Here is a 17,641-nt window from a genome sequence, read left to right as displayed (position 1 = left end):
TCTGCAAACTCGCCAGCAAAATTTCTGTACGTTTTGTTTTCCTTATATGGGGGATTTGCCTCTGCCCACTTTCCTAATGAGGCAATGGGGTTAAGGGATTCTCTCCCCTAGTCTGTTATGTCTTGTTCAAGTTTTTTTTCTTTTTTAACAGAGTGTAGGGATTGCACCTTGTAATGTTGGTTGCATGATAAAATGTTCTGTTGCGGTGAGCCGATCAGTTCCTTTGAGTACATAAACCCAGCTTTGAATCTTAGGCACAAAATGGACAATAGGAGCAAAAGACTCGTCCAACCGGGTGGGCTTTAATTTTTTTTACTTAGGCGCAGGCAGCAGGGTTGTGGACTGTCCTTGGATTAGCAGTCCAGATATATCTAACTTTTAAACCTTACAAACCTACCCAGCAAATGTTTTGCAATGCTTAATTCTCAAAGGGACTGAAAAGGTTTACATCAAACCAAACCACAGCACTGTCCTCAGTAAAGGGCTATTTTGATGCCAAGCTTGGTATAATTCTGTTCGTCATTCTTTTTGGTGGTGAAGAGCTAATATTTCTTGGGTGTTACAAGCAAGAACAACTGTTTTTTTACTCCCCTCCCTTTCTGGTGTTTCCCATGTTGATGGATATGGATGAAACTCAAAAAATCGAGATCAGGCCAAAATGGTAAATATCTGCCAGAAGATCTGTAAAACTTTGCCAAAGTTATCAGACTTTTTTTTTTTAGCTGATTAAAACATGTATGCCCCTCTTTAAACTTCCCCTACCTCCAAACAGTTATTAGTAAATTAATCCTTTTTTTTTTTTACATCAGTTCGTAATGAGGCCTCCTTGACAAATCTGCAGAGATTTCGAAAAAGTAAGAGTACGCTAAGCATGTAAATTCATAAAGCAGTGCCAAAAATACAGGCAAATAAAAAAAATACCCTCTCATCTCTCAAGATATTGATACATTTTTAACTGTTTGAAGACTACCTAATATAATTTTTTTAAGATAATTTCTAAGAAAACAAGCATTTCCAATGCAATAGGTCTCGCATTTGCAAGCGTTTAAGCTTTTGGCTTTATAAATGACAATACCTTTTATTTATGTGTTTCATAAAGCAACACATATATAAAAGGCATTGTCATTTTTAATGCCAATAGCTCAAACTCTCACAAACGCACGACCAGTCGAATAGTGGCTGCACCCCTTTCTTTAGATGCTCTTGCCATAGTCAGGTTACAATGAGCAGCATCTAAAGAAAGGGGCACGGCCAACATTAAAGTGATTTTGCAAGGACAGTAACCGGAGCCAATTGAAAAGATGGGTGGGGAAATGGGCAGAGCTTCAATGCCGTACCTGAATACAGCATGCCTCACAGAGCGGCGCATGCACTGCCCAGGCTCGACCTAAAAAAGTATGCTTCAATGTAAAACTTCTGCGTCGTAGGTAAAAAGCTTTAATGCCCAGGTTTGCACTATATAAAACTGCAAACACACCAATTAACGCCCTGCACATATCAGCCGATTTGTTAAATGCCTCGAAGTCACGCACTCTAGACACGCCCCTACAAGACATTCAAGACCCATCCCAATCAATTTGGTGAGTGCCGGCATTTCTCTTTTTCCATTTAAGCACTGTGCAGAACAGCACAGGATTGGCACTGGAGGTGGGATATGGGTAGTTCTGGCGGCGCCTTCTGTTATACTGGAGGGTGTCCAGCGTATGTCCAGATCAGTAGCATGTTTTCAGGATTCCAAATGACTATGTGGAGGAATTCCATGTAGGTCCTAAGAACCGGTGGGCCAATAAATGCTATCCCTGTGCAAACTCCTGGTGGTGCAGGAATCAAAAGGGATCAGAACTTCTAGGCTTGTGGTAAACACTGCTCCCCTGCAGTTTTCACTTGGTAAATTGCAGCAGGCAAAACCTTCCGAAATGTTCTAGCGGAAATCTACATGGGGTCAATTTTAAGACAAGCCGATGTCAGGTGGGAACCACCAAATCTGCAGCTGGTTATTCGTTTTTTTCTATAGAAAACTCAAAATAGAAGGTATTTATCTCATCCCATAAATAGCGTACCCCGGGTGCAAGAAATACTTCACCCTTTCCCAGCCCTCATGAAATCCTGTCTTTACAGCCATTGCATATACATTTACCTTATGTGGATGGATGTCCCTAGAGCCTGTGTGGTGTCTGGCCCTCCTGTGCCTGCGCTGGACACCCCATGCTACACCTCTGCGTCCCCAAAGTGCTTAGAAAAGAAAAACTAAGATTGCAATCTATAAGTGGCTGCTCTGATTTCTGTGTGTAGGCCTCGACCCACCGCCCGCAAGGACTACTGGTATCTGGGGACGACCGCTGTCCCTTGTGCACCATGATCCCTGCAGGCACCCTTTCACCTGCACGTGCATAAGAACAGAAAAGCAGGAGTCGAATTTTTAGCTAAAATCAGCACACACATTTAGGTTGACGTAGCGTCCAGAGACACTCATGTTGTGTGTTTTTCCCACCGGCTGCAGTTACTGGACTTAGGCCAGGGGTGTCCAGACGTTGCTCCAGGGTGGTGAAATCCATGACAGATTTTCACGGTCATGGGAGAAACATTTACATTGAGCGAATATAATGAAACGGAATCATACCACTGCTAGTAAATATGCTCCTGGACAGGCACTGATCTCCGCTGGTCTCTGGCCTAGACTGGCCTCCACAGGAGTACGCATCTGCCCATTCACACATCATGTGTTCTCTGCACGAGTCCAACACTTTAAACAAGCATTGGCTTTGCCAATAGGTCTCGCTTGTGGGTCTTTCGTTCTCTGTCAGACAACGCACACCGGATCCCCAGCACTAATCAAGTTATTTCCGTATTCAAGAATCTGAACTATTCATTTCAATATTATGTGCTTTCTCGGTTTTTCCCCCTCGCAATCACCAAGATAATTAGACATTTTGCACTTTATAATGAAATGATTGCAGCCTCAATCTGTGAGAAATGGGGAATTGACTGTTCTTTATTGTACTGTGGAGTGGATGGAAATGTGTGTGTGCGGGAGGGGGGGTAGAGAGAGGGGGTGAAAGAGAGACACAGGAAGGGAAAGGTGGAGAGAAAGAAGCAGAGGGGGAGATAGGGGGGTAAGAGGAAAGAAAGAAAGAAAGAAAGAAAGAAAGAAAGAAAGAAAGAAAGAAGGAAAGAAAGAAGGAAAGAAAGAGGAAGGAAGGAAGGATGGAAAGAAATAAAAAAGAAAGGAAGAAAGAAAACGAGAGAAAAGAAGAAAGAAAGAATGAAAGAAAAAGAAAAAGAGAAAGGAAGAAAGAAAGAGGAGAAAGAAAGAAATAAAGGGGGAAAGAAAGAAAGAAAGAAGACAGAAAGAAAAAAGGAAGGCAGGAAGGAAGAAAGAAAACGAGAGAAAGAAAGAAAGAGAGAATGAAAGAAAAAGAAAAAGAGAAAGGAAGAAAGAAAGTAAGAAGAGAGAAAGGAAGAAAGAAATGAAGGAAGAAACGAACAAAGGAAGGAAGAATGAAAGAAAGAAGGGAAGAATGAAAGAAAGAACGAAAGAAAGAAAGCAAGGAAGGAAGGAAGAACGAAAGAAAGAAAGGAAGGAAGAAAGAAAGGGGAGGGAGGGGAAAAAAGCGAGCGAGAGGAAGGAGAGATAGGTGGAGTAAGAGAAACATAAAGGGGCGTGGGGAGGGGTGCTTTGGCTTTCTCCATTGCTCTGGGAAGTGCATGTAAATCTGTATGACAGAGAAAGAGGCAGAAAGGATTAAACATAAAGGTGGGAGATAGAGGACAGGAGAGAACAAGAACGAAAGACAGGCCAAAGCAGGGTGAAGGATTCGAGCATGAAAAACAAGGCAGCGCTGGGAGGGGGGCTGGGCACGAAGGAAGGAGAAATGTGAGTCACGGCGGCCGTGAAGTGTGAAGCAGATCCCTTTGAAGCTCTCGGAGGCAGGAGCAAATGGTAAGGGGAGCTAAAAACAAGAGCGGCCGGGAAGCGGCCAGGAAACTAAGTACGGCCGGCCACATAATTAGGGGAGGAAAAGTGTGGCAGGCAGATGTGCGGCCTGGTGAGGGGGCGGGAATGCGAGCCTGGTGGGGGCAGGCGGATTACGGAGATGCTCGTGCGGTCACGTGACCCGCTTTGTGGCCACGTGACCTCACATGCACTGTGAAGAAACGCCAGTGGTTTCACTAGCCGATCGAGCACTTGAATTCGATCCTATCCATTCCTGCGGAATGGGACAGGCTCGACCTAAAAACGATTTACATCAAACCAAGCAAAGGCACTTCCCTAAGTAAAGTTTTACTTTCATTGTAAGTTTGGTCTATTTCAGTTCAGATTTATTTTTTCCCTAGCAAAGAGCTAATTTTACTATGGGGGGTAAAAAAAGAAACTCTGCTTTATTGACTCATCCTCTTTGAGAGTTACTTCCTTGATGGATTTGTATAAAACTCAAAATATCAGGATTAGGTTAATCATTCAAACTACTTACTAAGTATTGTGTTGAACTATAAAAGAACTCCAAATTTTTTAGCAAATCAAGCATTTTTTGATCTTCCCTTTTACTCTGTCCCCATGTCATATCGACATGAAATCTGAGGTTCCTGCACTCACTCAATTTGCTAACAGCCTGCCAAATTACAAGCAGATTCATTAAACATCACAAAGGTTATTGCACATGATAAGGTTTCGCCTGACCATGCATCTTCAGCCACCCCAACCCACTGGTAGATCTACACACTACTTACCATACTCACAATATTCTTTTTTTTTTTTTAATTGGGTGGGTGAGGTGGGAGGGGGAGACGCTTTGTCCAAATTTGCCAATTGGTGCTAAAGCTGTTCCATAAAAAAAGGACTGGCTTTTTAATGGCAAGTCCGACTTATTTTAAGGGAAGGTCTACCTTAACCATACCGACACAATAGCCCTCACAAGTGTGTAATATAAATATATAAACATATATTTCACTGGTGAGTTTCTGTGGTTTGATCCTTAAACATAACTCACTTTTTAACTGTTATTCTTTTCAGGAAATTTCACTGTCTTTTATGTGATTTACTTGTTTTTAAACCCCGTTGGCCCATGGCTCTAGGCTGTGTGCAGAGGGTTTGGGTATATGTGCCAGCTCTGCTGTGACTGCCCAACCCAAGCTGCGAGAGGAACTTAGCCACAGGGCCGGGAGAAGTGTGGGTTGGACATCTCTGCGCCCACATTGCAGAGGCCCCTGCTCCATCGGAGGGATTGGGAAAAGGATATGTTCACCCACACTACTATTACTTTCCATGTATGGCCAGATGCTCATGTTAGTGTTTGGGTTTGCTTGTGCCTTTTTTTTCTTTTTACAATGCCTGAAACTCACAACTTAGAAGTAACTTGAGAGTTTTTAGTTATTTATTTTTGCAATTTTATATACATGGCCGGAAGGCATCAGAGCGCAGCAGCATCATACAAGGGTACAGCAGGTTACAGTTACAATAATAACACTCAGACATTTTCAGAGAAAGCTGCAGCCAGGACAAATGCCAGGACAAGGGACGTACACAGTTCTGGCATCAATTAGGATGGTGAGGACACAGAGTGAAGGTGGATCGTGAAACAAGATACTTAAAAGAGGTTGACTGTCGACCCATATATGTTTGTTCAAATCCCTAAGATCCACGCACATTTGGATTTGCTTGCCACCATCTTTTGGTGTCAACACTACCAGGGCCAGCCACTCCAAGGACTCCGTTTCTTAAATTATACCATCAGCTATCAACCTCTAAATTTAATTTTTCAAGGGTTCCAACATGAGATTGGGAACTCTACTGACCTTATGTACACAGGGTACAGCATTACTCATTAAACCAATCTTATGCACTAAGTCTTTAAAGAGACTCTGCCTTCTGCTAAATACTTCAGGAAATTGTAACATTATATCTTCATGTCCACTCAGTTCTGTCACAGTCATAACTTGGGGCAAGGCGTTGGGATTAAGCGTGATACCCATGTCTCGCTGGTGACGCCATCCCAACAAGTAGTCCACAATCCTGGTCACAAATAGCTTCCCTACTGTCTCTTTACCTTTTAATTCAACTTTCAGAACAATACATCCCAAAACATCAATCTTGGTACCCTCATAACTCACCGGTTGATATCTGGTGGAGGAAGGGAACTGTCTTCACCTCCAAACGCTTTTTCCCCAATTCCTGTCTGTGACGTGGGGGACCCGGATGAGGGGCCCCCTGGTATGCCTATTAATGTGTCTGCCCTTTTTATCCAGCATACAGAGGCATGGAGTACAGCTGATGAATTACGACGACGGTCCGATGCGGAGGAGCGACTGGCGTACACCTTTAAGGGGGCGGATCTAGAATGGCGGCACGCCCTTCCCGAAGAGGTAAAACCCATCCCAGAATCAAGCCAGGTGTGCGAGACACCCGGAGGCGGAGTAGGAGACTGGTGGCGTGAGTGGAGAGACAGCGGAGCGGAGTGGACGGAGGAGGAAGACTAACGGAGGGCGGAGGAAAGACTAAGAACGGAGGAAGAGGAGGACGGAGAGAGCAGCACGGAGGCGGAGGTAGCAGAGGAACATCGGAGGACCTACGAGGGCATACCAGCGCAACCTCGGAGGAAGACGGGGAGAGAAGCAGAGGCGGACCGGAGCTACGACGAGACTCCAGGGGAAAAGGCGACGACCGGACCGGTGGACAACGCTGAGGGCGGCTACCGCAAGAAGCAAGAAGGTTCTGTGGGACGCGCATCGCCCAGCCACACTAACACGGAAGTGTGGCTCGACCAGGACTACGAGACGGCGGGACTAAGACCTACAACTCCCAGGAGGCATTGGGATCGACGCTCCGGAGGGGGAAGAACCACGACGGAGGAGGCTGAACAACCCCTACCCTTTTACCGGGTGCCTGTACAAAAACGCAGGCTGTATCAAATAAAAAAACCTGCTCTACCTCGACAACCCGTGTGTGTGAATCTATTCGAGACCCCCCCTGAAGCCCCACAAGTGGTGGAGAATGCGGGGACTCAGCCAGAAGTAGACATCGAGGACACAACGATGGACGCGATCCTGCAAGCCCTCGTGAAGGGCCAAGAACAATTGGCATGGGCGGTTGAGCAGCAACTCGCCGCCGCCCAAATGGACAGAGACACGTTCCGGAGCACAGTAGTACAGAAACTGGAAGGAATGAGAGGTACCAGTGACCCAGCCAGTCTCCCCTCCCGTGAGACCCGGCCCACCCCTACACCCGCAGGTATATCCCTACAGAAATACGTAAGCGGGGAGGACCCAGACGCCTTCCTAACGAATTTTGAAAGGGTGGCTCTGGCCTGTGGTTGGCCTTTAGACAAGTGGCCCTTTTTCCTCGCCCCATTATTGACCGGAGAGGCACAGGCAGCCTACCAGGTAGCCAACAGTGGAGGCACCACACCATATGCCCAGATCAAGACGATAATCCTAGATCACCTAGGCTTAGATTCGGAAGCATATAGGGTGCGGTTCCGTAAGGAGAGGGGACAAGCAGGCGACAACCCCAAAACATTATTCTTCAGACTAAAAACCGCAGCCGATAAATGGCTGACCCCATCCCTGTGCTCCAAAGAACAAATTATGGATAAAATATACCTGGAGCAATACCTGGAAGCCCTTCCCTATGGTACACAGCGGTGGCTTCGCCAACATTCCAACTTGTCTACAGCCCAGGCCATGGAGATGGCAACCACATATGCCAGAGCACAACCTCGTCTTCACAACGCCGAACCAGACAGACCCGCTAAAGGACCAGCCAAACCCGAACGCCGAGTAAGGGCTCCACCTGGACCCCTCCCTCCCCCTCCTCGAACTTCGACTGCCGAACCTACTCCATATCGAGGTCCGCAGTGCTTCGACTGTGGACAGTGGGGCCACATTGCTCGTCTATGCCCCCATAAACGGAACCAGGAAGAACCGATGGACGTCAACTATCTACCCAAGACGGTGCTGTATTCAGCGGAATTGGGCGGCTCTTTTCACGTGAGTGTTACGGTCAATGGGGTGGTGGTCAGGGCCCTCCTGGATTCCGGGTGTAAGCAGTCCGTCATACAGGCGGATTATGTGACTCCCCATCAACTTCTCCCCGAGACCAGTGTGTTCATAAAATGCGTACACGGGGATGTAAAGGAATATCCGATAGCACGCCTCCCCATCGGGCTGGAGGGTATGGAAACGATGTTCGTAAAGGTGGGTGTGATGGACGCCTTGCCGGAAACACTGATCCTGGGTACCGACAATCCCAATTTCCTGAACCTGTTCAGAGCCCGTTTAAGCCAGGACAGCAGCAAGGACGGAGGGGTGACGAACCTTTTGTCTACGGGTCCCTGGGAAGGTGATAGGTCGTTTCGCTTCGCCCAAGCAAACGACGACACCCTCCTCAACGCTTGGGAACAAGCCCATGTCGGACTAACCAACCCTTCCCTCTCGTACCCCCGTTTCCTGATCAAGGATGATCTACTGTACCGACAGGCCTCCCGAGACGAGCCAACACAACTGTTGGTGCCCGTCTGTTTTCGTGAGCAGATAATGTACTATGCGCATACACACCTGTTGGCTGGACATATAGGGAGCGAGAAAACGACCCAAAATGTACTCAGGAATTTCTACTGGCCTGGCATCTATAGCGATATAAAAAAACACTGCCAGACCTGTGATCTGTGCCAAAAGGCGAATACCCAGAGACCACAGGCTGTACCGTTGCAACCCCTTCCGGTCATCGGAACCCCGTTTGAGAGGGTGGGTATGGACCTGATAGGACCATTAACAACCACAAAAAAAGGTTACAGGTACGCTCTCGTAATTGTGGACTACGCCACCAGATTCCCCGAGGCGTTTCCCCTGAAAACCCCCACCTCCAGGAACATAGCCGACAAATTCCTTGAACTGTTTTCTCGAGTGGGGTTCCCTAAAGAGATCCTCACGGACCAAGGGACCCCGTTTATGTCCAAAGTCATGCAGGAAGTGTGCCAGCTGTTAGGTTTACACCAGATAAAGACTTCCGTGTACCACCCGCAAACAGACGGGTTGGTAGAACGGTATAACCGGACCCTAAAGACGGTCATAAAGAAAATGGTGGAGGTGAATCACACCGACTGGGATTCCTTGTTACCACTTGCCCTTTATGTGATCAGGGGCCAAAGACAAAGTAGTCTGGGGTGCTCGTCTTTCGAGATGCTCTATGGGAGACAACCCAGGAGCCTGTTGGATATGACGAAGGAGATGTGGGAGACAGAACGTGGAGGAGAGACTAGAGCTCTGCTCGAATACAGCACGGACCTAAGAAATAAACTGGGGAAAATCCGGGAACTCGCTTTCACTCATTTGGCAGAAAGCCAGAAACAACAACAGAAACACTATAACAGAGGAAAAAAATGGAGAACACTGAACGTTGGAGAATGGGCCCTGGTACTACTGCCGTCGACGACCAAAAAGTTCCACACCGAATGGCAGGGTCCCTATGAAGTTATCGATAAGATAGGCAAGACGACCTATCGACTGCGCCTCACAGCAAGGAAGTCCCAGATTTTCCACATTAATCTGCTGAAAAAATGGCTAGGGACAATACCAGTGGTAGCACACCTAGTGAAAACCCCCAAATCGGTCTCTTCAACCACTATTGATGATTTGGTTGTCAACGAGGAGCTGTTGAAAGACGAGCAGAAGGGTCTCCGAAAAGTGCTGCAGAAAAACGCACATGTCTTCTCCGACCTTCCCGGAAAAACAAGCCTGGCCGAACACAGGATCGACACGCCTCCGGGGACCATCGTAAAGCAGCGTCCATACCGGATCCCGGCGGCCAAAAGGGAAGCCATATCCAAAGAGGTGGCAGAAATGCTCCGGTTAGGCGTGATACGACCCTCCAGGAGCGAGTGGTCATCACCCATCGTTATGGTGCCCAAACCGGACGGCAGTAGCCGTTTTTGTATGGACTTCCGAGCTTTGAACGAAGTGTCAGCTTTCGATTCATACCCGATCCCCAGGATCGATGAACTCATTGAGAAACTAGGCAAAGCGAAGTATATAAGCACGCTGGACCTGACCAAGGGCTATTGGCAGGTGCCCCTTCGGGAAGAGGACAGGAAAAAAACGGCCTTCGCTACATCGGAGGGACTGTTCGAACTTACAGTACTGCCCTTTGGACTGCACGGAGCCCCCGCCACCTTTCAGAGGCTCATGAACACGGTCCTACGGGGCCACCATCAATACTGCTCAGCTTATCTAGACGACATTATAATATTCAGTCCCTCTTGGGACGCACACCTACAGCATCTCGAGGTGGTTCTACAACTGCTTGCCTCCGCAGGCCTACACGTAAACTCCAAGAAATCCAGAGTGGGGTACCATAAGGTCAAGTACTTGGGTTATCTTCTGGGCCATGGGGTCATAGAGCCGCAGATCGAGAAGGTGAGGGCCATCGCCGACACCCCTTTCCCCAGCACCCTGAAGGATATGCGCGCCTTTTTGGGCCTAGTGGGCTACTACAGGCGGTTCATACCTGCGTTCTCAGAGGTGGCGGCCCCCCTGACCGATACTCTCAGAAAAACGAGGACCGGCCCGGACTTCCACAACCCTACGCCAGCCATGTGGAAGGCGTTTCAAACATTGAAGAAGGCTATCACCACCGGGCCCATCCTGACATCTCCGGACTTCAACAAGACCTTCGTCCTGCATACGGACGCGTCTGACTTCGGCATTGGGGCTGTGTTGTCCCAGGACGCAGATGAGGGGGGCCTTCGGCCCATCCTCTACATCAGCCGGAAATTATTTCCCCGGGAGGTTAAATATCCTACTATAGAGAAGGAGTGCCTCGCCATCAGGTGGGCGGTGGACAAGCTACGCTACTACTTGGAGGGGCGCTCATTCCTACTCTACACGGACCATGCCCCTCTTTTGTGGATGGCGAGGAACATTTCGAACAACCCCCGTGTCATGCGGTGGTTTTTGGCATTGCAGCCCTTCCGGTTCCAGGTCCGGCACCAGAAGGGGTCCGAGAACATCAACGCGGACTTTCTGTCTCGATACCCTCTCCCCGATCGGGAGAATCCTGGGGGGGAGGTGTGTGACGTGGGGGACCCGGATGAGGGGCCCCCTGGTATGCCTATTAATGTGTCTGCCCTTTTTATCCAGCATACAGAGGCATGGAGTACAGCTGATGAATTACGACGACGGTCCGATGCGGAGGAGCGACTGGCGTACACCTTTAAGGGGGCGGATCTAGAATGGCGGCACGCCCTTCCCGAAGAGGTAAAACCCATCCCAGAATCAAGCCAGGTGTGCGAGACACCCGGAGGCGGAGTAGGAGACTGGTGGCGTGAGTGGAGAGACAGCGGAGCGGAGTGGACGGAGGAGGAAGACGAACGGAGGGCGGAGGAAAGACTAAGAACGGAGGAAGAGGAGGACGGAGAGAGCAGCACGGAGGCGGAGGTAGCAGAGGAACATCGGAGGACCTACGAGGGCATACCAGCGCAACCTCGGAGGAAGACGGGGAGAGAAGCAGAGGCGGACCGGAGCTACGACGAGACTCCAGGGGAAAAGGCGACGACCGGACCGGTGGACAACGCTGAGGGCGGCTACCGCAAGAAGCAAGAAGGTTCTGTGGGACGCGCATCGCCCAGCCACACTAACACGGAAGTGTGGCTCGACCAGGACTACGAGACGGCGGGACTAAGACCTACAACTCCCAGGAGGCATTGGGATCGACGCTCCGGAGGGGGAAGAACCACGACGGAGGAGGCTGAACAACCCCTACCCTTTTACCGGGTGCCTGTACAAAAACGCAGGCTGTATCAAATAAAAAAACCTGCTCTACCTCGACAACCCGTGTGTGTGAATCTATTCGAGACCCCCCCTGAAGCCCCACACTGTCCTTCACCACTACTTAGGGAGAACCAGAGTCAGCCAACACCACAACATTCTTACTATTCAGTGTGACACGACACTCTGGTATGACAAAGGGGCCTACATCTACATCACCCAGACTTTGGGTCACTATTCAAATACGATTTATTTAGCTCACCATATATCTACTACTTGATCCTGGTCATCCTTGCAAAATCGGGCATAAAGACAATTATTCCCATACTTCCAACACACAGAATTGTTGGCATAAAATTGGGACTACTTCCAGCATGACCAGGATTGCCACAACGAAAACATTTCATCTTAACAATGTTATTTCTATTACCCACCAGTAATTTCCCTTCAGATTTCACCTTGAAATCTGTACATCATCATACCCTCCACTCACATTGGTCACTTCCGCGATAGGATCACTTGACAAATAAGACGGAACATCACCCATTTCACGCACCCAAGAAGTTGTGCTTTAACACCCTTCACAAAAGCAATTGCTTCCCTAAGATCAGAATTCTTTGGCAACAACTTTTCTTGAACCCTCACATTGTAAAGAACTTGTGTTGTTTCAGTACAACATTGATCCTTGCTTTAAAATGTTTCTCTGACATCTGTACAGACATATCAAAAACATCCTGTGGATCACCTTCTGCCTTCCCTAAAGGCTAATTTCCAAGCTGTCATATACATTTCAGCCTTCAGTTTTTCCATCTCCTCCACGGCAGAAGAGGTCCCCCTTTTTGGATAGAAAAGGTGGAACTGGAGGCATGTTAGATGCAGTCATCCTTCAGACAATAATTCACAGGATCTGCAAGAATTAAACTATGGAAGAAATCCAATAGAGAAGTACAGCCTGAAATGTCTGTTTATAGTACCAGAAAAATACAATACAATACAGTCACAACATAGTCCCACGACTGCAATACCTGTATATAGTGCTGGGGAGTACGGCTAAAAGCAATGTCAGCAGTATGTAAAATAATCCCACAACAAGGGAAATCAGTTGCAAAAAAAATACAGAAAGAAACAAATAAGTATCCAAGGTGTGCACCACTAACCGTATGTAACCTCTGTATTAATTCAATCAGATCGCGAGTCACATGTGATGCAATTCTCAATAAAAGAAATGGTGACAAATACGATGTATGCCCAATACAAAATGGCTCCCTCGATGATGAAGTGAATGTCAACACTGCGAGCATGCCTCATTCCTGACGTGAATGTCAAACACAAAATGGCTCCCATGGCAATGTTAAACTATGTGCCTCTGACACTTACAAAACGATTGCTGGTGAACCCCACTTCAAAATGGCAGCCCATGTTGCACATCGAAATGGCTCCCTCGACATCATGCCTCAAAGCTTTACATACATGCTGTGTGTCCCTGATAAAGGAAATGCTGATGCTCCTTCAACCTCCAAGTTGTGTGCCTTGTTGCAGCTGCGGTACCTGGCCAAAGCAGTGCCAGAGAGAATAATTGAACTGCCCCAAAGTTACAGTACATGCCCACTCTGCCAATACAGGCTAAACAAAAACTCCATTGAGTTTTTCTTCAAACCAGCAGGGCGAGAGCTGAGACTTGTGGGTTCAGGAGAGGTTGGTAGCCCAGAATGACTGTCTTCTCCAATGCAGTTCATCACCAGTGTTGTGATAGTCCATCCAAGAAGACACACACGAAAAGGTAGATGTCCAGTAGGTTTATTGGTGAAAGGTCGACACCAACTTACAGTGGCAGTTCACAGCACCAGCACCAGTCAACAACCGACCTAAATGGAATTACTACAACCCCACATTCCAGATGACACATACACTCCTAGAAGGATGGACAACATTCCAACCTGACATGCAAAGATCATAACAGAGTTATAGGTGAAAAATTAGTTTTGATTTACTTTTCGTGGATCAAACTGCCTGCTGTCGTAAGACACATTAAAAGAAATTAAAATAAAAAGTACAGAATACTTGTGCATATCAAATTTAACGCCACTGCATACATTTCAATGCAACACATATAATTAGTAAAATGCAGATAAACAATTAATCACATTTCAGACAATGAACAAATGTCAGAACTTTGTACGGATCCTAGGAACTACCTTCAAAAAGTTCCAAATGTTCTTGTCAAGCTGCAGTTGCGCATTCTGGATTTTGTTCTGGCAGTACCGCAGAAGGTTTCCGGATCCCAGAGCAGTCTGTAGTTCTCTTGACCGCGACAGGAACTCTTCCTCAGTGACCACTTGGCTGATAAACACTTGACGGAAAGGCTGCAGTGTTTGTTGCGGAATAGGCTTTGGGGATTGGAAGGTGATCAATTTCCCTCCAAACTAAGAGACAAGAAAAAACAAATCAAACATGTACATTTTTACATGAATAAGGAACAAGGAGATATAAGGACGTGACAGTGAATATTATTATTACACAGGCATACCCAGAGAAAAAATGAGAAACAGTTCAGATAATGTTGGAAACAGCAAGATAACAATGATGTATTAAATCATAATGGTAAATATAAAGCTTCAAAACCATGGATATGATTTTGTCCTAAGTAATACATAATGGTATCAATCTACTCTGTTTGTCATTAACAACTTTTTTCTCACAAAACGGAGGCTTATTCTTCCTTCAAGATTCGATAACTTGAGTACAATGACAATGGGTAATAGTGACTCATATTACCTGCAGCTCTTCAAAATGACAACACTGCATTATGCACAAGAACTGCATTAAATACATATTTCAAGACCGTGGACCATTATGGACTCTGCCCTCGATTTGGACAAAATGTTACCTTTACTGTTACTCTTATGGTCTATGTCCGTACTCTCTCCCAAACACATTTCTTACTAATACCATAATGTTGTTTCTAATGTAACTATGAACCCTTCAAGGCCACAGTCATGCCTCCTCCCAAGCATTTCCTGAGTAACTACCTCAGTTTCATAAAGTCAAATTCACAGACCTCATAAATGAACTGAGGCGATGGTGTACATTTTAATCAAATTATTTTGGTGATATTACTCAGGGAAAATGTTTTTACGTCGGGGCTAGGTTAGCTCTCAGACACAATACAATCAAAAAAAGAGTAAAAGGGGCAAAAGACCAGAACAACGTAGCCATGTGTTGTTGTTAGCTCATGTTCACCAGGCACTGACTGACTTAAATATCCTTCAAGACTGCCCACAGGGGTACCTTGGGCCTACCTTAGGGGTGTCTTACATGTAAGGAAAGTTTAGGACCTGGCAAGTGGGTGCACTTGCCAGGTTGACATGGAAGTACAAACTGTATGCAGAAACTGCATTGGCAGGTCTGAAAACCCTTTGAAAGGCTACTGGTGTGGGTGGCACAATCAGTCCTGCAGGCCCACTAGTAGCATTTGATTTTCAGGCCCTGGGCACATATAGTGCACGGTATCAGGGACTTAGTCGTAAATCAAATAATCCAATCATGAAAACACAATCCAAAAACCCAAGTTACAGTAGGAGCACTTGCACTTTAGCACTGAATAGCAGTGAAAAAGTGTGCACAGACACTAAACCAGCAAAAACGAAGTCCACCACACCATCAAAACTATGAGGTCAGAAAGCAAAAAGGCAGGGGAAAAACGCCAAAAGACGCCAGGTCTAACACACATCTTTTAGTGAAGGTGAGTTTTAAATTGAGTGTTTGAAAATGTCAATTTTAGAATGTATATGTAAAAGAACATAGCATCCAGCTGTCATATTTTAATACTGTTTTCTACTTTAACAGGCTGAGACCAATAACTGAATCCAATGGTCTTCAATATTTATTTGGTCATCTTTTTATACTATTTTGGAAGACCATTTCATTTTTGTCTTTTAGACCAGAAACATCAAAAACACTGTTCGTTTTAACAATCAACATACAAACAAACTATAACAATATTACAAATACAAAATGGACTAATAGTAAATGAATTACTGTGGAAGTAAGAGTACAAACTTGTTTCGAGTGGCACCGTGACTTTATGAGTCTCATATACAGTACGAACAGAGAGGCCCATTAGGATGTCGGGAGGATTGCCCCCGCCAGGCTGGCGGTAGCCACCGCCAGCCTGGCGGGGGCAATCCGCCCGACATCCTCACTCTTTTACCCCCCGCCATATTAGTATGGCGGGGGGGGACCTCGGCGGACGGAAAGACCGTCCGCCGCTTTTCCACCCCGGTTGCCTTGCGGCCGGGCTGGAAAAGGAATAATATGGTGGCGGTGTCTATCAGACACCGCCAGCCATATTACAATGGGCATTTTACAATGCCTTTCCGTGGCGGCAATGCCACCACGGAAAGGCATGCGGTTTTCACTCTGGGGGCCCCCTGCGGGCCCCCAGAATGAAGGAGGGGTGGGGGCTGCACACGGGGGGTACCTGTGGTACCCCCCCACATTTGCATAAACAAAGCGGCAGGCATCGCGCGGTGCCTGCTGCTATGTTTATGCAAATGCTGAAATGCATTTCTAGCAATGTGGCGGGAGGTGCTGAGAGCACCGCCCGCCACAATGCTAGAAATGCAGGATGTGCCCGTCACTGTGGCGGGCACATCCTAATGCCCCCCACGGGACCCCCGCCCTTATAGCAGGCGGTCCCAATCAACGTCAGGAATGCGGGCGGGCAAAGTCCGCCCGCCATCCTAATGACCCCCAAAGTGCGGAAGTGCAGGCAATCATTACTGCCCGTTTTGCTCTTTTCAGAACTTAAATAGAACGATGACTTATGTGGACTGGAGTTGAGCGAAATCTCGCGTCTATTGGTGAAGACTAGGAGGTCTCCTATTACAATTGCTTTTGAACAAACTGGGAAGTAAGTTGTTGAAAATGGTCTCTGTGTCAGAAAATTCCAGGCCTCGCCTAAAGGTCACGAACCACAGCTAAATTAGGTGCTAATGTATTTGTTATAGACCGGACCGTCGGCGAGACTCCTGTCATTTTTAGAAGCAAGATATGAGCGTTGCACCTTCATTGATTAAGAGAAAGGCACGCAGATGAAAAGACATAGCAGGTACAATGAATAACACAACATGTATAAAATGTATAAAAAACATAAATAATGTGGTAAAAGAATTCGAGAAGAAGTAGATATTCATTTTAAAATTCCTATTTTCTTTTCTTTGATCCACAGATCACATCCAGTCATGGCCCTGAGAAAAATCCCACGAATAATAGTGGGGTTTGAAACGCGTCTGCACTATTCACCATTTGGGAAACATTAGCATGGAAATAGGATTCGCTCTCAGAAAACGGTTTGAAAGTCCCTATACCATATGAACTTGAACATTTGTTCCCAGTGGGCAGCAAAGCATAGAGGAATTACTAACTGAACTATAAATGGTGATTATTGTTGCTGAGAAAATTATGACTGGTTGAATACTGTAATTAATTTGCTATCAATCCATTTTGTATTTGTAATGGTTGTGATATTGTTGTAGTTTGTTTGTACGTGGATTGTTAAAACAAACAGTGTTTTTCCTGTTTCTGGTCTAAAAAAGAGTAAAAATTAAATTGTCTTCCAAAAAAGTATAAAAAGATGACTAAATAAATATGGAAGACCAATGGATTCAGTTATTGGTCTCAGCCTGTTAAAATAGAAACAACATTAAAATATGACAGCTAGAGGAGGAACTAATGGGGGACTCAGTGGGAACTACTGGGGGATTCAGTGAGTGTGCAAGACTGGGAGTATAGTTGTACACAACTACAATTGATAACGCCAAATTGCAACCTTTAAATTCTTGAACCAATTTTACTACACACCGACTCAGTTACATAGGTACGG

General features: G+C 46.5%; 1 protein-coding gene across 2 annotated transcripts in view; it reads right to left on the bottom strand.

The window, feature by feature from the left end:
- Positions 1–17,641, bottom strand: part of SEC31B (SEC31 homolog B, COPII component) — a 1,031,933-nt gene that overhangs the window by 657,840 nt on the left and 356,452 nt on the right. For both annotated transcript variants that reach the window (XM_078643061.1, XM_078643062.1), the window contains exon 11: positions 13,953–14,180. In XM_078643061.1, the coding sequence (XP_078499187.1) occupies positions 13,953–14,180 (228 nt within the window). The remainder of the gene's footprint in view (positions 1–13,952; positions 14,181–17,641) is intronic.

The sequence above is a fragment of the Lissotriton helveticus genome, chromosome 5_1 (assembly GCF_964261635.1).
Source record: "Lissotriton helveticus chromosome 5_1, aLisHel1.1, whole genome shotgun sequence".
NCBI lineage: Eukaryota > Metazoa > Chordata > Amphibia > Caudata > Salamandridae > Lissotriton > Lissotriton helveticus.
This window is presented reverse-complemented; position numbering and strand designations above follow the sequence as displayed.